Source organism: Anoplophora glabripennis, unplaced genomic scaffold (assembly GCF_000390285.2).
Source record: "Anoplophora glabripennis isolate ALB-LARVAE unplaced genomic scaffold, Agla_2.0 scaffold2079, whole genome shotgun sequence".
NCBI lineage: Eukaryota > Metazoa > Arthropoda > Insecta > Coleoptera > Cerambycidae > Anoplophora > Anoplophora glabripennis.
The window spans coordinates 1-20,387 of NW_019418183.1; the positions used below are offsets into that span (position 1 = coordinate 1).

Here is a 20,387-nt window from a genome sequence, read left to right on the forward strand (position 1 = left end):
AAGTACCAATGTTTGTAAATACACATATGTCAACACTTCACTATCGAATGTAAATAAAGGCGTCCCCTTTATTTATTAGTCTGAGGTAAATATAAGATTTTTAATCGATCACTATTTTTCGCGCCCTCCGAATTCGCATTATAGTCGCTGGCAGCTAACTTTCACAAGCCTCCAGCCTTTACCAGTGTTCTATATCCTGCGTGGCCTTGAAAATGATACCACGATATCTACATTCGAGCTTAACCAGTCAAGCACGGAGGCTTGTTGCCACCTTCCATCTCTTTTTAACAAGCGAATCTTTCAATATAGCTCTTCTTCTCTACCACCTCGGCGATCGGAGTTGTATGTTCTAGAGATGGGCTAAACTGCTCTTTTTGCGGAGCAGTGACACCTGCTACTGCTCCGAGCAGTGACAAATAGCTGCGATTTTTCGGAACAGCTCCTGGTAGCGCGCGCATACATTCCTACCGTGATATGTTCCCTTATTTTCGCGTCAAAGTTCATAAATCGACACTTGTCGTGCTTAATAGCGGCTAGCGTTAGGGAATAGGGATACTTTCGTCATGCGCTGTTTTTCAAGCATGTGCCAACTTTCGTAGATTTAGCTCAATTTGTTATTTCGCTTTTGCATTATTTATTTGAATTTGATATAGCGTTATCTGTTATTTTGTCCTAAGTTACTACTGATAAACTTTTATTACAAATAAAATTGGACATGGATAAACGAAGAAAATCTTTCCTGTGGAATTTATTTTTACCAACGCATGAAAGTAAAGCTTGTTGTAATATATGCAAGCAAAATATTTGTTATAAATCTTCAATCACCAATTTAAAACGACACATAGAACAACGACACCCTACAGTGAGTACAGTGCCAGATATTCAAAATTTTTCCGCGAGTGCAACAAAAACAAATGAAGAACAGTCGCATGTTTTTTGCTTAGTCTAAGTTTTAAGTGATTTTGTAAACAAAAACTTTTAAAATATTTGTAGAGTAGCAACCAGCAATACACGCCTTGCTCTAGTCGCTGAAATACAATGTCTTTTAATCAAACGCGACTGTATTATATGTTTAGTGTGTGACACTGCGACTAATTCAAAATCCAAGCACAGTTCGCAACGGCTGAGCGAGAATCTGCTCTGCTGTGGCCGGCACGCCTGAGCTATGTCTCTGGCGCTAGTAAATTGCTCTTTGCAGTAAATGCTCCGAAAAATCACTGCTTCTTTTGTCGCAGCGGAACAGTCAGCTCCAGTGACAACTGCGGAACAGTGCCAAAGTAGCAGACAGTGAAAGAGCAACACATCTCTATATGTTACAATGTTACATAATAAATTAAAAACATTGGTCATCTGTGAGTGCGCGATTTTTTGTTTTTAACTGGTGTTTACGTGAAGTTTTTCTTAAGAATTTTTGTGGGACGATCATAATTAATTAGTAAAACAATCATTTACATACTCTGATACGTATTTAACTTTATTAAAATAAAATGAGTGTGGAAAACGAACATAACCTCAACAACTTCTTTAGTTGCATGGACATTGTAGATTATTTATTAATAAAAGGATTTAGTACTCTCAGTTATGATGAAAAGCTCATAATTAAACAGAAATCGATACCAACATCTTTGCCGTCTTTAGTTGAAGTGGGCAAAAAAGAAAATAGGGGATTTAACAATAATAATTATAGAAAAAAACAACTGGTAACTGGTTAACTGCATCGACTATTAGAAATAAATTATTCTGCTGGCAATGTTTATTTTTAACTAATGATAATTTATTGGTTTGGGGCAGGGTCGGTTTTAACAATTTAAAAAATGTAACGAGAGGCCTCGAAAGACACGAAAAATCGCAAGAACATAAGTATTTCATCGCGTATTAAATCTGAAATGTTCGGTAAACAGAATATTGTAAACGCTTTAGATTCTGTTCACAAAACGGGAATACAATATTATAATGAGATAATAGAGATATTTTAAATAGACTAATCGATGTAGTCATATTTTTATCGTCTCAAGAAATTTCTTTTCGCAGACATGATGAAAAAGTAGATTCTGCTAATCGAGGGAACTTCAAATAGTTAATAAATTTATTATAAACACGATTCAAATTTGCAGAATTTCTTAGATAATGCCACTGTATTTTCGGGAACCTCTAAAACCATTCAAAACGATTTAATTGATAGTATTAGTTCAATTATCAAATGTAAAATTTATGACAAATTAAATAATTGCGAATTTTTCTCCCGGCAAGTTGATGAAACCACGGATGTTACCTGTAAATCTCAATTATCGGTAATTTTTCGATACGTAGTGCATGGAGAAGTTGTTGAAATTTGTTGGATTGTCTGACATAATAAGTGGGAGAGATGCAGATAGTTTGTTTAAATTATTAATTAATGAATTTGGAAAATTTGACATAAAATAAATTAATTGCTCAAACCTATGATGGTGCCGCGGTAATGTCAGGTCATGTTAATGGACTTCAAAGAAAAATAAAAGACGTCGCTCCTCAAGATTATTTTAATCAATGTTACGCACATACACATTAAATTTAGTTTTAAGTAAAGCTTGCAACGGCATTAAAGAAGTGAGAATTTTTTTCAAATCTTTCCGGATTTTCGTAACTTTTTTTCCAAATCTACTAAAAGATTTGACGTATTAAATAAAATAATGCAACACAGAATTCCAAGTAATGCTCCCACTCGTTGGAATTTTTCTTCTAGAGCTGTTTTTATGGTCAAAACTTATAGAAAGAATCTTATTGAGATTTTTGATTTCAAATCGGATAGTGAGGATTTTTTAAATGATCAATAAACTTTAGGATTCGTTTATGGATTAAAATAATTATTGTTGGACAAAAATTTAATTTTTTTCTTGAAAACCTTTACAATGATTTTCGAATAAACCTGTTGTATTCCAAATTTTGCAGAATAAATTAACTGACGTAACATTTTCTAAAAAACGAATTAATTCACTTTTATCAAAATTAAAAGAATTCTGTAATAATGAGATACATTTCAACACGTTATATGCACTTTTCTTAGAAGACATTGACGAAACTTTTAATGATGACCCGCCCTCAAAGAATAGAAAGACAAGTTTAAAGTTTCATTCATTTCAAGCCTCCTCTATCAAAGATACCACGAGCCGCCACTGCTATGGATACCTCAAGAAAAAAAAAATCGCAGTCAACGATTTACTGATACAATATTTCAAAACCTAAGCAGTATTTCGTTTGATTGTAACAAAAAAAAACAGCGATTTACAGATATGAGAAAGATGATATTATTAGATCTTTTTCTGGGGTGGGCATTGCACATCCCTGCTCCCCTGCTTAATATATAAATATAAATAGGTTCTTTGTTCAATTCTTCAGTCCATATGTGAAACATTAAAATGGGGGTAAGTAAATAGAAAGCAGAATTATTCTCCCATCATTGGGATACAGCATACAGCAAATAGAAAGCAGAATTCCTCCATATATTTTTTTTATTATTAACATTTACATAGTGTTATTAAACGCAACAATATGTTATATATAAAACATCATGTGGTAGGTACTATAACATTTTTGCATATATTCTTCCATATTAAACAAAAACTCCATCACTACAAAAAAAAATAGTTAAAACGATTAATTAACCTTATATTATAGTATATACAGGAGACTGAAGTACAACAAACTACTAGACGAAAAATAAATATTTTAGTTAGATATATATGAAAATAGTTGTAGAGGTAAAGATAGTGAAGCACCGATTTATTAACATTACGGAGCTAAAGAAAAGCATTTCTAGAAATTAGCAATATTTTAGTATCATAAGAACTAAAACAATACATAAATGTAATAACCTTAGGGACAGGGAGGACAACAGCACCCAGGATTGTTTGGGACTCCGCCAGGCAGGTACACACATCGAGCATAAAACGGAGGATTCCAAGCAGTACAATAAGGAGGGTCAAATATTCTGTAACAGAATAAGCAAGGATCGCAGATTGGAGATTTATTATCCATTAGTACACTTATAATTTTTCCTCAGGTTTTGAAAATTGTTATTTTTTCTCTGCTTGTCACAAAAGTATTTATATTGCATGGATATCTAGTTATTATTTACCTGAAATATGCAAATTTCTAATTGGTTACGTAAAATATCCACTTACATAAACAAATAACTTCTAACCGATTTGACTTGGTCTTGGTCTGATCTGAAGCTAGTATGCCCTAGATAATATATAAATGCTATATTTTTACTATATATTCAAAGAGTGCTGACTGCTAAAGCGCAATTTTTCTTTGCTAGCACATAGAATAAACCTAAACTCCGTCTTATATTGGGCGGGTTGGCAAACTTATTAGTGTTTCCACGAAATTTTGAAAAAAATAAACGATTTATGCAAGTCAGGTTAAGTTAGGGTAGGTACTACTATATGTACTATGTATATTTAAATATTTATACTTGACAAAATGTATCACTTATAAGTTTTGTGGTACTGTGGGATTTTAAAACATCAGCTTATGAATTATGTTGTCCGCGTCTAGCGGCGGAATTTTGGTATGTTCCAAAATTAGCGATTTTGGGTCTATATTCTACTTGGGTAAAAGCTGCTGCTGAAAAATATGGTGTTAGATACATCAAGAGCTCCATGCTTCAAATGTTGTCTTAGTTATAAAATTATATATTTGACAGATGTTCATAAAATTTGTAGTATCGAAATAAAATATTCTGCACACTTTTTCCAAAATGTCGAATACATCGAATACAAGCAATGGAGCTTGTTGTAAACCTGCAACTGGCGGCATTCCATTCGGCACTCCTGCTATATATATACGTTGTCCATGTATGATACCATGCTGCACTTGTTATAGTCCTTGTGTTTGTGAACCTTGTACTCGTCGTCCCCCGCCTTGTTGTACCCCTTGCTGCCCACCCTAAGATCAGTAAATGTTTTCAAAAAGGTAATGTGCAAACGTTATACAAATACAACTATATTATAACTACTTACATTTTGAAAGTGTCACTTTTACTCATAGAGTTAATAGTGTTAATAGTATATGTATGTAGTCAAAGCCGACTTTTTGCGCATTTTAGCTGTTCCAACAAGAACAGCGAAAGCCGCGGACATTTGCCCTAAGTCACGTGACCTAGAATTAGGGATGGGCAAAAATAACCAGTTAAATGAATAACCGATTATTGTGTGTCGGTTAACCGGTCAAAAATCGGTTATTTCCCGAGTTCAGTTTAACCTGACAACCGATTATTTATGTCAAAAACCGCGTGCCGGTTATTTTATCGAGACCGAGTGAAAATTTAAGTTCTAACTCACAATGCAGTATACGATTAAAGTATATTGTGCTCTAACCCTAAACTTGATAGTAAATCAGACTTAAGCCATCGTCGGCTGGACATTCTATTTAGTGGTCTGTGGGTCGGACTATGCTAATTAGGCTTCCTTGACGGGCTGGGCGGGTTGCAGTGGAAATTGCGCGGGCAAATTGCATATTTTAGGTTAGGTGTGCTGTACGAGTGCGACTTTCAGACTTGTCTACTTTTTCTATTAAAGAAATACAGAGATAAATTAGAGCACTTTTATTTATTAGAGAGCACTTTTATTGCATTTTTATGTTTTAATTTTTATTTAGTAATTTATTATTTGAAAATGAAACAAAACATGTTTGTGATAATTGTTGCCTCTAAATGTTACATCATTGTTTTCTTTAATAAATTCTCACAAAAATTTAAAAGGGCCGGTTATTTCAATAACCGGTTTTTAGGTAGAGGTTAACCGATTCAGGTTTAACTGATCAAGAAAAATAACCGGTTAACCAATAACCGGTTATTTTTCAATAACAGCCTATTGTAGGTAGGGACCTACAATGCAAATAGCGCGCTACATTGATTTGAAAAGGAATTCTATTTCTTATTATGAAATTGACTCTTTTTAGTAGTAACATAATAATAAGTATTAAAAATACGAAAATTTTTAATTTAATTTTTTCAAAGACAATATAATAAGCTTTATTAAATTTTTATACTTTATAAAACAATATTTGTACATTAAATGTTTTTTAAATATGAAATAAATAGAAGGCAGTACTAATTTATTATTTTATTCAAATAGATAAGGACACAACTACAATTGTTCAAGAAATAAAATTAATTGTTTTTGTTCCCACACATATAATAACATATTTTAATAAATGCAACTTCATTATACTACTTACATTCTTAATATTATTCTATAATATATAATATTCTTAATAGACCAAAAATGTAGTTCATACAGATTTAGTACTGATTACCATAGATCTAATAAATCTATGCTGATTACATTACATGACATATAGAACTGTCAAATCTATGCAATAAAGCCGGTTACATAGTGGATTACCGTATGACGTAGAACGTAAGACTTAAGACGTATACCCATAAGGTACGTAGAAGGATTTTACAGAATACTTCGTTTACGTTTTAAGGCAACCCAATGAGAGTGCGAGCCACTTGCATATGTCGTATAGTATAACCTTAAAACTTATAATAACATAAACAATCTGACCAAACCATAATTAACTTATTTTCTGTGTATTGTGTAGGTAATAATAATATGGATGCATTAACTGTAATATCGTTATGTGTCAATGTTATGGGTATATTATTTCTTCAAAAGGAGAAAACAGGTTGAACAGAAGGTGGTGGACAAGACAAGTGCACATGAATTCATGAAACTACAATAATTCAATAATATTTGTAATTAGATCGGTCTTGATGTCGTGAAATCTGCACAAGGTCATTTAATCAAAAGAAGCAGACCTTGCCTTGCGAGAACAATTCTTATTGGTTGTCATTTTTACGGTAAACGTAAGAATTCATCCTTACTGAAATTTTCAACATCTTACGTAGTCTTACGTTTTATGAGCATATTGTGTAAGAAACCGTTTAAAGTTACATGTTGGTTTTTACGTTTTACGTAATACGCCATAAGTTTTACGGTCAGCTATTCTGTAACCGTCTTAAGACGTCCTAGATAGACTAAAAATCGCGCGTGATAAGTCTGAATATGCCATAAAACACGAGACCCTAGACTATTTTCATCTCATTTTACATGTTGTCCCCTGCCCTCTATCTCTACATTACATCCATAGTATAATTAGATCTATGCTTTTACTATACATAAATAATACTTATAACAACAAATATATTAGAATAAGTACTAAAAAAAAATACAGTAAATAGTACTTTTTGCATAGAACTGAAGACTTAAAAATTATAATTTTAAACTGTTTTAGAAAATGAATCGTATTCGAATTTTTTTATTTTAATTTGTATTTTACTACAATTAAACTACATAATTTATTTCAGTTATGTATTCATGAAAACATCCTACTGAGTATTCTATGTTTAATTCTTATTTTAGAAAACTTTTATGACGTAGATACTGCAATTAATAAAAAGTTGTTAATCTGTTATTTTTATTGTAATTAAACTAACTACACGAAATAATCAAGAGTTTAATTGTTGAGACAGAATTCCAAGATCCCTGCCAGTGCCTGATTTACAGGGTGTAGGCTGAAAATTGGTGGGGGCCTATTCAAATTTTAAGAATAAAAAATTATATTTTTCAGAATAATTTTTCTTTCGGTTCATGGTGGGGTCTTAAAAAAAAAAAATTTGTTATCACGGTGGGGACCCCTAGTTGGTGGGGGCCTGTAGGCTGCAGCCTACACCAGCCTACAGGTAAATCAGGCACTGATCCCTGCGTCACTTTCTTAGAATTAATCGCAATCGACACCCGAGATAGAAAGACATTAGCGGAAAATTACAAGGCACGCCCCTATTCTATCTCAACAAATATTGTACGGACTTTTAATTGTGCTAGTAACATATGTTTACAACATATTTTACCTTGTTTTCAACTTTATTTTATTTTTCTAATATGCAAAAATATTTTCTAGGGTTTCAAATTGCCGCATGAAAAATCTGTTTATAGAATATGAAATATCCCGCAGAAGTGTAGATGTTATAATATAACACAGCTATGTATGTTTTTTTTTTAAATAAATGTAATACCTATATATAATTGTTGTTTTTTTTATGCTATTTTAGAGATCTAATGCCTTTTAGCATCTCAAAATATGTTTTTCGAAAACTGTCATTAAAAGCTGATTTTTATGTTATTTATTATAGCTGTTTTACATTGACAATTTATTGATGAATAAATTGACGAAGTTCTTCATGAATTAATTCACGAATTTATTAGTAAACAGTGTGGTTTTACACTGCTACAGACTTTGACAAGTTTTTTGCCGCATGAATCAGTTCTATCAAAGAAGCAAATAAATTTCAAAAATGTCACCCTTCCACTCATAATTGTAGTGTTACAACAGCGGTACCGCTTTGACACATATTATATAAATATTAGTGTTTGTAAGTAACAATAAATCAGTAAAAACAATGAATAACTAGTACGACGCCACACACGCGCCACGCGCGCGCGCGCCATTATTCTATGGCTAGAAATTGGCCTCAATGATTTGGGATCGAGGGGGATTATCCCTCTTTATCCTGCCTCATCTCGTGTAGGCCTGGACAGCCTTCGTAGGTGGGCCCCATCCGTCGTCTACCCCGACCGCAAATGCGGCCGGTGTAGGCGCTTTGTGGGACCTCCTTTTGTCCTGGCTGGGCCCCGCCGGCTAGGGCCCTTTCTTCTGGCGCTCTTCTTGCTTCGCCGGCTCGTCTGTGTAAACCCCGGGGGTAGTGTCATGTTTATGTGTGGTATGGTTGGGTAGGGTAGTGCGGCTATGCAGCCTGGGATGCGCTTTGCTAAGGNGGTGTAGGTAGGATTTTATGAGTTTGGTAAAGGATATGGGATATTGGTTGGTGAGCATTTTCATCAGTAGGCCTTCATGCCAAACCGTATCGAAGGCCTTTGCGACGTCCAGGAAGACAGCACCAGTGTACTGTCCCCTGTTGAAGGCCGCCGTGATGTGCTCGGTAAGGCGAAGGATTTGGAGTTCAGTGGAGTGATTGGGTCGGAAGGCGAACTGCTCGTCTGGAATGACTTGCAGTTCTTGGGAGTGGGTTCTTAGACGGGTTAGGATAATTTTTTCTACCACTTTGCTCATAGCCGGGAGCAGGCTAATGGGCCGGTAGTTGGATGGGATGGTGTGATCTTTGTTGGGTTTTGGGATAAGGATTATGTTTGCTGTTTTCCAGCGGGTAGGGAAGTGTCTTAGTCTGAGTGTCGCGTTTGTTATGTTTAGTAGGGCCATGAGGCCCTTGTGTGGTAGTCGTTTAAGTGTCGTGTTATGTATATTGTCGGGTCCGGGGGCTTTTCTGTTTTTAAGTCTGCGTATTGTCAGTCTTAGTTCGTCAGGTGTTGCGGGGGGGATTATGTCATTGTCTGGCTCTCTGTCGACACGTCGGGCCGCGCGCTCAGCCACTATCTCGAATTCCTCGTCTTCGTCGGGCAGCTGAGGCAGTCTACACTGCAGTTCTAGGCTATCGGCGAAAGCCTCGGCCTTTTCCTGGTTCGTGTAAACCACCCCCACACTACCGTGGATTGGAGGAATGACGCCACACAATTATTTACATATTCCAATACCATAACCTCATTACTGATCTCGCCATTATTCCATGGCTAGAAATTTTGGGATCGAGGGGGATTATTCCTCTTTATCCTGCCTCATCTCGTGTAGGCCTGGACAGCCTTCGTAGGTGGGCCCCATCCGTCGTCTACCCCGCCGCAAATGCGGCCGGAGTAGGTGCTTTGTGGGGCCTCCTTTTGTCCTGGCTGGGTCCCGCCGGCTATGGCCCTTTCTTCTGGCGTTCTTCTTACTTCGCCGGCTCGTCTGTGTAAACCCCGGGTGTGGTGTCATGTTTATGTGTGGTATGGTTGAGTAGGGTAGTGTGGCTATGCAGCCTGGGGTGCGCTTTGCTTTTTTTTCATATTTGCTATATAAAACAATCTAATAAATGTAAAACTCTGACGAGATCAAATTGTATCAAAAGAATATAAATTTTCCCTTCATTTTTGTTGTTGGCAGCTCTGTGGTGGCACAAATGTGTTTTTGTCGGCTTTGTGGTGGCATTTCTGTATCTGCCACTCAAATTATCTGAAACAACTTCGGATTGGCATTGTAGAAAGTAAGTTTGCGTTTAGGGGTTAAATTTGTCTGTTAAAAAAAAGAACACCTCCAAAAGATTATTTTGGTAGATTAGGAAATGGCTCTAAATCCACAATATGAAGCGATAGGAAAAGGATTTGTACAACAATATTATGCATTATTTGATGACCCAACTCAAAGGCCTAATTTGGTTAACATGTATAATGCAAGTTTATGTAGGAAAGTATATCTCATATTTCTAACATTTAATAATATTTACAGGTGGAACTATCGTTTATGACCTTTGAAGGTGTTCAGCTACAAGGATCTGTGAAAATTATGGAAAAATTAAATGTAAGTTTAAACTAATGTTATCATTAGCCTAAGATTTTTTTAATAGGCATACATTTTTTAGTCTCTATCATTTCAAAAAATAAATAGGATAATAACTGCAGTAGACTCTCAACCGATGTTTGATGGTGGTGTTTTAATAAACGTATTGGGAAGGCTGCAGGTAAGTTATTGCATATTTAAATTTTATAGTCATTTACATTGAATTGTTAATAGACAGATGAAGATTTGCCCCACGCTTATGTGCAAACATTTGTACTGAAACCAATAGAGGGAAGTTTTTTCGTACAACATGATATATTCCGTCTTGTCCTTCATGATACTATTTAGCCCATTGGCCGAGCCTTTGGCAGTATGTATTATACTTGCTAATCTTGCACCATTTAATTTAAGCTTCATAGTCTTACTAACGCAGATGTAAATAGTCTTCCAAATAAGTTTATTACAAATTGAAAATATTTAATTTCTGTTAAATGTTTACTCAAGTTCTGCATTTCGAATATGTTCGTTTTGCTTTGACACATTGTAATTTAAATCTTTTTTATCAAAACTTCTTATACTCGTAACTTCAGACAAGTATTTAAATTGAAGTAACATATACCTATGTACTTGGTACCTAACTAATGTCCTATAAATATTGTTTTTTTGAGATGTGCCAGAATTTTGCTAACGATTTTGTAATAGCTGTTTATGTAGCAAACGATATAATAAATAATTCAGTACAAGCCCCACAAGTCACTAAGATGAAATTTATTAAGTGACATTTCTTTTAAACTACAACTTGTCTAAATGAACAATTTTGACTAAAAATGATTTTCCGTAGAGACTTGTGAGGGTTCCTTGTCAATTTTTCCTATTACTGCTAAGTATATATGTATTTCTCAAACGGTATTCAAAGAGTGTAACTTTGTAATGTAGATTTTTATAAATTTAACCCTTTCGCTGCACAGTACGTCTGAGCGTAGCCACCGCGCCATGCGCGAAAGTTTATCGCGTGCGAATATATATGTCCGGAGCAGTTGGACCACTTATAGTTACATTATGTTGTGTTAAATTACGATTTACGATTTTATTTTAAATAAAATACAGCATAATGACAGCTGTACTAATAGAATCTGAAAGAGAGATGAAAAATCTTGGCATTATTACCAGTACCTCCTTTTATAAAAATATTTGTCACAATCGCTATAAGTTCCGCCCGCAAAAATTCCCTATACCAATTGCAAGAACCGAGTCACTAATGCGCATGGTTGCAGATATATACGGTTTGAACAGCCTGATCCAATTTAAATATTCAAGCGGATTTATCCGTCTGGAGCAGTGTGAGCCCTATAAATTTTTAGCGAATAAATACGTCTGGAGCAGTGAAAGGGTTAAATTTTAAATACAGATTTACTTTCATATATGTAATTCATGTCATTAGTTAAATATTTGTTGAAATGCGAATTCAAATAGATTTCTTATTTACTTTTGTACAAATGGCAATAGCAAAAGTTAAAATGCAAATCATAATAAATCCTACAAATGATTGTCAATAGTTCTTGATGTCATGATTTTTTAATTATTTATCAAAAAGTAATATCTGCTTCCGATCCTGAAAGTGATCTACAAATAGAGGTCACATACTTTTTTTATAGATATTTTGAATGTTTGGACCATTATTTTTTTTTTGTATAAAATGTCAACGGAATCAGTCTATAAGATGTGATTTATAGGAATACAGGCCATTAAAATAATAAGTAAACCATTAATGAAGCTAAAATATTTTTTTAAGTAACCTAATAAAAATCTATTTGTGTCCCAAAATGATGCGACAAAATTCATGTTTTTTTAGTTCAGATTTTAAAAAATCACTGAAACAGGTCAATTAGTAAATAGAAATTGTCACTTTTCTGACCTATAACATTACCGACATTTTTTTTTAATTGGAAGCTCTATATTTTATAGTATAAATAGATAGCCCTTCTAAAGACGAATTCAGCGATATAAGGTTATACCTACTTTTTTGTCATAGTTCATAGTAGTCAAAAAAATATAAAAATTTGTCTTTTATGACTGACAACTATTTCAAACAATCATAGTCTCTTCTGTACTAAAAAACATACCTACTCTTTATTCTACTTACTTTAAAACTTTTTTTTCTCAAAAAAAAAAACGCATCGATAAACACATAAAATTCACCACAGTACGTACCTTAGGTATAACGTGAATTGTTTTAGTTCCAATTCATTCTTGTTAAATTATTTTGAAAAATGGTTGCCTGTTTAAGTGAAAAACAGATCATTGAAATTTTAATTATGAATGTATGCCTCCGCATTTTATCTCCATAAAATTCGTAGTCAACAGGAGATATGTGACTTATTTCACCATAACTAACCAGACCAGAGAATTAGTCGAGCTACAATAAGTAAAGTATTCAAAAAGTTTGAAGAAACCGGAAGTATAAAAGATTTACCTGGATCAGGAAGACGAAGAACGGTAAACGAAAATGACCGTCAAAATGTGATGTTTGCCATTACTGAAAATCCTCACTCATCCATTAGATCTATCTCAGCCAACTTCAACTTGTCAAAGTCCTCAGTTCACAGAACTCTGAAGTCTCAAAAGTGGCATCCTTACAAAGTTATTGTCTTAAGGCGGGTATCCATTTGTGTCAAATGCCCCGTAACGTAATACCGAACATGTTACGTTACAGCTAGTGGAGACGAAAAATTGTTGCATGGTGTAACAAATTTGACACGTGTAACTACTCCGGGACGAACCATCAGTTGTCGGTTTTTAGTTGTCGCATCACAGGGATGCAACAGTACTTTCTGCCACATGTTGAGACGGGGGTTACCCTTTTGGAAGTAACGTTGCCTATTGCACATGATTTTGTCTTAATTGTTGTTTCGTGTCTTTTGTATATGGTCTGGGGTCAGTCTGTTTTCTGCAGTGACTAGGAAGAGTGTATTTTTCTGTGTTTGTGCCATGGAGTGGAGTAAAGAAAACATTCAAAACCTCATAGAGCTGTATCATAAAAAGTCTATACTTTGGGATCCTCAAGATCCCGATCATAAAATTAAAAAGCAGGATGCGTGGGCAGAAATCGCAGACGAAATAGGAAGACCTGTGTAGCATTGCAAGAAGAAAATGGAGAACCTGTTAGCATCCCTTCGCAGGGAATCCATTGCAGTCAGATTCATATTGCGAGTTTATGTTCCTGTGTCGTCTTGTAACCTTATTTTGTTACGTTATGGAATGAATGATACAACCAAAACCACACATACTTTCGCAGCGAACCGTGTCGCCTTTTGCAACAGGCCGTTACATGTGCATTGTTCCATTACGGAGCATTGCCACAAGTGGATACCGCCTTTACAAGAACTGTGGGCAGATGACACAGATAGAAGATTACAGTTTTGCGAGAAAGTTAGAAATTTATTTGAAAGAGAAGCCAACTTAAAAAATTACATAATTTCCACTGATGAAGCAACTTTTTGCTTAAACGGAACCGTGAACAGACAAATTACTAGGTTTTGGAGCCCAGAAGATATGCATTGGATGCAAGAAAAATATACACAACGGGTGGAAAAAGTGAATGTTTGGGCTGGAATAGTAGGAAATCGCATACTGGGACTTTATTTCTTTGAGGGCAATTTGACAAGCGACATTTATTTGGATTTTCTCTGTTTTCAGCTGATTCCAGCCCTGGAATTAATTTTTCCTAACTTGATGGCAGGATATGCCTGCTGGTGATGTCTAGTTCCAGCAAGACAAGACATTTTCGCCTCAATGAAAGAAATTACCTTAATGAAGTTTCCCATATCGATGGGTAGGCAGAAGAGGGCCGTTTGAACCCCACTAGATTTTTTTTTGCGGGGTTATTTAAAATGCAAAGTGTTTGTGAACAGACCAGACACTATCGAAGGATTGAAAAGTCTTATCAGAGAAGAAGTTCGAAAAATCATACCAAATATTATTTTCAAAATGTAATTGATAACTTTGAACACCGAATTGAGTATTGTGCAATGGTTATTGGGGGCCACTTTGAACATTTGCTGTAATAAAATAAAAAGTAGTACTAAATTATTGTTTTCATTTAATTCCTCCATTTTTTGACAACTATAACAAAAAAGTATATATAACCTTATATCACTGAATTATATATTATATTAATATGTATTTAAAATTGAAAAAAAAAGTTATAGACGGCCATTCCAAGGGGTGAATAATGTGGAGCTTTTCGATTTTACATACAATTTTTCAAAAATTGTCCCCCCAAAAAATCATAACTTGTAGGATTCAAAATTGAGGAAGCAAGAAGTTTGCAAATATACGCCTTTTTAGGATTTGTTTAATAAAGAAAATACTTAAACTTAATTTGTTTTCTGCTTATTGTGTTAATGGCTTGTAAATTGAAACACTGTGTATTCATTTCCATTTAAGATATGTTTAAAAACATGACTTAAAATTTGATACATTAAATAATCTTCATCCTTATATCAATAAAGTTAGTTATTTTTCTAAATTTTTGTTACATGTAACATAGTATCAAAATGCATGATAAGCATGTATGTGTACTGATTTGATTTACCTTCTCTAAGAACACAGCTTTAGAAGCATATAGTTTTGTTCATAGCAAAACCAAATAATTTTGTATTATATGCCATAGTTATCAAAGCATTTCGTGATTATTCTATGAGCAAAGCTGGTAATAGTTTGTGAGCCACCTACCTTTAAAACTTCTGATTTTCTTCTGACTTCTGACTGAGTATTTGATGTAACTAAATTAATTTTTTTTTTAATTTTTCAGGCAGATGAAGATCCCCCACATGCATTTTCCCAGATATTTGTTTTAAAACCTTTAGGAAACTCATTTTTCGTTCAACATGATATTTTCAGATTGGGAATTCATGATATAGCATAAGTCATATATTGAATTTTTATATTGTATTTCTTGCAAAATTATTCTTAAAAGCTACACTACACATATACTACTTTCCTTTAATGCTTGTAATCATTCATAATTAATTATAATTAAAGTTATTTTCAAAAAATATATATTTTTCTTTCATATTAAAAGTTTAACCTGAGTATGATAATCTTTTTGAAAATAAATAGGTTTTTTTTAAGATTATATTTCCAAAAATTCTCAGTATTCTAGATACAAAGTACAAAATGAACAGTTGTTTAAATTAAATTTGGTACACATTATTCGTGGATAGTAGGTTGCCTTAATAGGTGGTAATAGCAAGTATCCTAAACAACCAATGGCAGAGATATGGAAACCCCTTTAATTAATACAAAATTAATATTTTTAAGTGTGCTATACATCTGTTGACACTGACATTAGATCTTATTCACTTGTATAAATCAACAGTATAAAATTTTTAACTATGATAAAATTTTGTCTTAAAAATTCATCTAAGACTAAAAATTTGCTCAAAATGGTTTATTTTGTGACATTCAACACGTATTTCATACTAAAAAATTAGGAAAATTTCGAATTATCAGAGGAACACTTTTAATTGATCCGTAACATCACAATACAGTACAGTATGTACATACAACTTCAATTTTCAACTGGAAATACTGTACTGTTTGAAATATTGTTCCATTTTAAAACAATAACAAAACATGAAAGAAGCAGTGTGAGTGAAAGGTTAAGAACTGTATACTGCATCAACATAGAACTGATTTGCTCTTAACTGTTTGAAACATGAGAAATCACACACAAAATATGTTCTATGCTTAAGCAGGACGAAAAAAATGCATAATGTTCTTTTACTTAGCAGACGACAACCTTGATTTTGCCGTTCTGCCATCCACAAAATGTCTATTGGGGTAGATGTAGAACTTTGTTTGATGTATTGAGGTGCTATATCAAATGCATGTTAAGACCTGACTTTAGCGGCAGCCCGTGTACGTAAAATAGGTAAATAAACACCCGAAATGGGATGACTGGTCTAAGCAGGGAGTCGGACTGAGGTGGGATTAACGAGATTCTACTGTAGGGTGTCCTGATACTTAATACAAAAATTCGAGTACAGATAGATGAGGTCAAAATAATATCAGTTTTTCATAGAAATTTTTTTCATAAGAAGTCCATCGGGTTAAAGTCTGGAGAACGAGGTGGCCATAAAATTGCGCCTCTCCCAATCCATTTATTATTACAACACAATAATAAATAATTTCGTACATCAAGATTGAAATGGGGAGGAGCTCTATTGTGCATGAAACAAAGGTTTCTTTGGGTGTCTAATGGAACATCATCTAATAGCGGCTGCAAATTATTTTGCAAAAACTCCAAATATCGATGTCCATTCAGACGTTCCTAAAAAATGTATGGACCTATTAAATTATTACCACAGAAATGCTTTTTCATGTACAAACAAATAACATGCGTGGTCTTAGGAAGTTTGTGGAGGTGGAAGGTGCCCATATTGAAAATGGATATTGACAGTTTTCCATCTTTTAAATTTTTTAACTTATTTTTCTGTGTAGTGTGTTTGTCAAATTTTGTTAGTAAAAATTACATTAGCACACAGTAAGATTTTCTAGGCTCTTATTTTAAAAATATGTACGCTTCTAACATAGTAATTACGTGCAATAAAAAATTAAAAACAAAAAATGGTGGAGGCACCGCTCGAGTGCACTTTGACATAAAATAACAAATATTTCCTAAACTGTTAATTTTACAGTTGAATCAAGTGGGTACTTATTTTTGATACTTCTAGGTTGTTAACCATTGGGCATAGTCCGTCCCTGGCGTTCTGGGCATAATGAAGTTTCATTTACTACATCAAAAACAAGCTGTACGCATGTGTTATCGATCACCAAATTTGCATCATGCTGATGTTAATAGTTTAGAGACTAAATAAGATTTTAATTTTCAACTTTGAGGGTCCGTAACTTGTTACCGAAGGCCCCTATGGAAAAAATTTATATGAAGAACTGATATTATTTTGACCTCATCTATCTGTACTCCAATTTTTTGTATCAAGTACCGGGACACCCTGTATGTTCATAAAGATGTTTATCCAGTCCTAAAGGTTTTTAGAAAATGTATCTACTGAAAGGGTTGCAAATATGAATCTAACTGGTGTTATAGAGGCGGTTGCTTTATGTACTGTATAGTTTTTGTGGATTATACGAGGTTTGATCAAAAAGTAATGAGAATTGTAAATTTTTTCAGAAAGTATTTAATCTTCGATTTTTATACATCCCCTTTAAAGTAACTTCCAGTGATATTACACACTTATGCCATCATAGTTCCCAGGTTGAGAAATACTGGTGGAACCGCTCCTTAGGTATCTTTTTGAGCACGGTGTGCGATTTTGCCTTTCTTATCTATTGTTGAAAAATGTCCTGACTATCCTTTTGATATTGGGAAACATAAAAAAGTCACAGGACTCATGTCCGGAGAATAAGGTGGTTGCGGCATCACAACGACGTTGTGTTTCGCCAAGAACTGTTGGATAAGCAAAGTGGCACGCATTGTCATGGTGCAAAATCCACGAGTTGTCTCTCATATTCTTGTCGTTTCCTCCCGATAGCCTCACGCAAATTGCGCAAAACATGTAGGTAGTATTCCTTATTAACTGTACGACCAGACAGTAAAAATTCGTGATGAACTTATCCATCGTAGTCAAAGAACCAAGACTAGATCTCACCTTACCTTCAATGTCTTCTTGGCCTTCCTGAAAACATTTGTACTATTGATAAACTCATGGCTGTGATCTAGTATTGCTGCCAAAGGTCTTCTTTAACATTTTGCTGCATTTAATTCTGCTTTTAACAAAATATCAGACAAATCTGATTTGACATTTCATCGCACAAAAAATCATCAAAAACACACACCAAACACAAATTAAGCAGCTGCCTAAAAATTGACAGGTACTTCACTGATAGTGCTACCGATACACAAAAAATGAATCAAGTCCATAGATAAGATACAACACATGCAATTTAAAAATTCTTGTTATTTTTTGGTCAAACCTCGAATCATCCTGAATTAGTACATTTGGGCTAAGAGAAAAGTAAAAAGAAACTGATAATGCTGTAAAAGATTTAATAAGTTAATTCAAAACTATAAAATGAGCAATTCAAACAGGTACAAACAAAATTTTAGCATATCGCTTAATGAAAAAAATCCAGTCCAATTAAAAAAAATATCAGATCTGTTATGTGGACAATTTTTTTGATCGTTTGGTTGACATTGTTATTCCTCTTAGAGATCGCATCGCCATAGCTTTGTTAAAGTGTCTCTGTGGTTTAATTTCTTCAGGACATTCAGTAATATTGTCAACAGAAGACAATATTACCAAAAGAACCCCTAATACCTACAATAGTGTTAGTTTAAGCCAGATACATTATCCAGGATCATTTATACTAACCAGACAAACAATAATTACCAAAGTATAAATGTGTATGGTTGCTGCTGGCATGGTTTCCATTTCTTTAAGAGCTAAATGTGCTGGTTCAAACCCAGGATTTAACTCTAAGGTATGCCTTAAATGTATAGAAGCTTCTTGATAATGGCCATATGCTTTAAATATTTCACCTAATGTGAAATATTGCTGCCAAGCACCTTTTTCTGGTGGCTGAACTTCAAGAGATCTTCTCGTTAAATAAATAGCATCATCTAAATATTGCAATGAAAACAACACCCTGGCTAAATTCAATAACACCTCAGCATTGTGCGGAGATGCTGCCAGTGCTCTTCGAAAACATTCAATTGCCTTACTTGCGTCACCTTTTATTCTCCAAAAATTTCCGATTTGGTTATAAAGTTGAACAGATTTGGGTTTCTAAAACGCAATTAAATAAGTCTCAAACTGAGCTTCTAAATCTATTTAATTACCTCTCTTTTGGCTTTCTTAAGTTTACGCTCTAAAGCATCAATATCTAATTCATCGAGATCATTTTTAAGCCTTCCAAAATTTTTATTAAAATATAGAATAGCTTGCGGTTCAGGCACACTAGGATGTCTATTCCTATTTAGAACCCCTACCAGATTATCATAATATGTAAAATTGACAGGTTTGCCACAGTCTAAAACTTCTTCATTAGTTTTCAATTTTAAATTCTTTACTGCCATAACTTCATGAGTATTGTTTGTATCATTTCTAAAATATTTTTATAAACTAATTAAATTTTATATTTACATTTATAACAACACTAGTAAATAAAAATTAAAAGATTACAATACTTACTTCTCATCAGTAGTTCGGCAACTTATACAATAGTATTGTACAGCCTGTTTAATCCACGATTGGCCAAAGTGTTCGGTAGAAGTAATTATGTCAAAAAGAGGATCCTCTAATAATCCTTGGCTGGAAGTGTCACTTGAATAGGATAATACGGGATGAAATGGATTGGCTTCTATAATCTTAGTCCTATCTGAATTCAATTTCCATAAAGTAGAAGTCTTTGAGTTTATTATTATCACTTCGAAACACAAAATGTAAAAAAACATTACTACATTCTGTGAGTCTCGACACATATTGACTAGAAGCGTTTAAATGTGAAAATTAGTAATAATTTAATGAGAGCACATTGCTTTACTCCACTTTATATAAAAGTAGAGATAAGTCAGGACTAGGAATAAACAAAAAATATCAACAAACTAATTTCTGTCAAAAATGTCTATTTAAAATCAAATTCTTCTTCTTCACATACTTACAGCCATGTGATCTGTTCTTTCAGCAGAATACACAGACCACCTAGACTAGCCGTATCTAATTCCAATTGTTCCAATGCACGGGTACCAGTGAATGCAAAAACCGGGAAGTGGAGTGTGGAAGGCAATCTGATCGCGCGCATCTTTAAGCAGATCCGGATTAAGTAATATTTTTTTTACATATTAAACATTATATTGCATCTTATGACAAATATTCAATTTTAAGTTTGTAATTCAGAAAATAGTATATTTTAGTGTCATATTAAATAAA

General features: G+C 33.9%; 2 protein-coding genes and 1 long non-coding RNA gene across 5 annotated transcripts; 1 reads left to right on the forward strand and 2 right to left on the reverse strand.

Annotated features, from left to right (window-relative positions):
- Positions 1-3,550: 3,550 nt before the first annotated feature.
- On the reverse strand, positions 3,551-5,153 carry LOC108916602. The gene is made up of 3 exons (XR_001964771.1): positions 5,004-5,153; positions 3,852-4,929; positions 3,551-3,608 (listed from the first exon to the last, which is right to left on the reverse strand). It is a non-coding gene; the product is annotated as an uncharacterized LOC108916602 (long non-coding RNA).
- Positions 5,154-10,094: 4,941 nt separating this feature from the next.
- On the forward strand, positions 10,095-15,468 carry LOC108916600 (probable nuclear transport factor 2). 3 transcript variants are annotated; one of them, XM_023456652.1, is made up of 5 exons: positions 10,095-10,327; positions 10,384-10,455; positions 10,517-10,615; positions 10,669-10,775; positions 15,247-15,468. In XM_023456652.1, exons 1-5 carry the CDS (start codon positions 10,220-10,222, stop codon positions 15,359-15,361), a joined length of 501 nt encoding a protein of 166 aa, XP_023312420.1. In that variant the 5' UTR covers positions 10,095-10,219; the 3' UTR covers positions 15,362-15,468. The 3 variants fall into 3 exon arrangements, with proteins under 3 accessions (XP_023312420.1, XP_018578411.1, XP_018578410.1); XM_018722895.1 differs by having other exon boundaries at positions 10,669-10,804; positions 15,248-15,341; XM_018722894.1 differs by lacking the exon at positions 10,669-10,775 and having other exon boundaries at positions 10,097-10,327; positions 15,248-15,466.
- A 3,034-nt stretch (positions 15,469-18,502) lies between these two features.
- LOC108916601 lies at positions 18,503-20,066 on the reverse strand. Its single transcript, XM_018722896.1, has 4 exons — positions 19,650-20,066; positions 19,298-19,562; positions 18,831-19,244; positions 18,503-18,776 (listed from the first exon to the last, which is right to left on the reverse strand). Exons 1-4 carry the CDS (start codon positions 19,937-19,939, stop codon positions 18,618-18,620), a joined length of 1,128 nt encoding a protein of 375 aa, XP_018578412.1. The 5' UTR covers positions 19,940-20,066; the 3' UTR covers positions 18,503-18,617.
- Between the last annotated feature and the right edge of the window lie 321 nt (positions 20,067-20,387).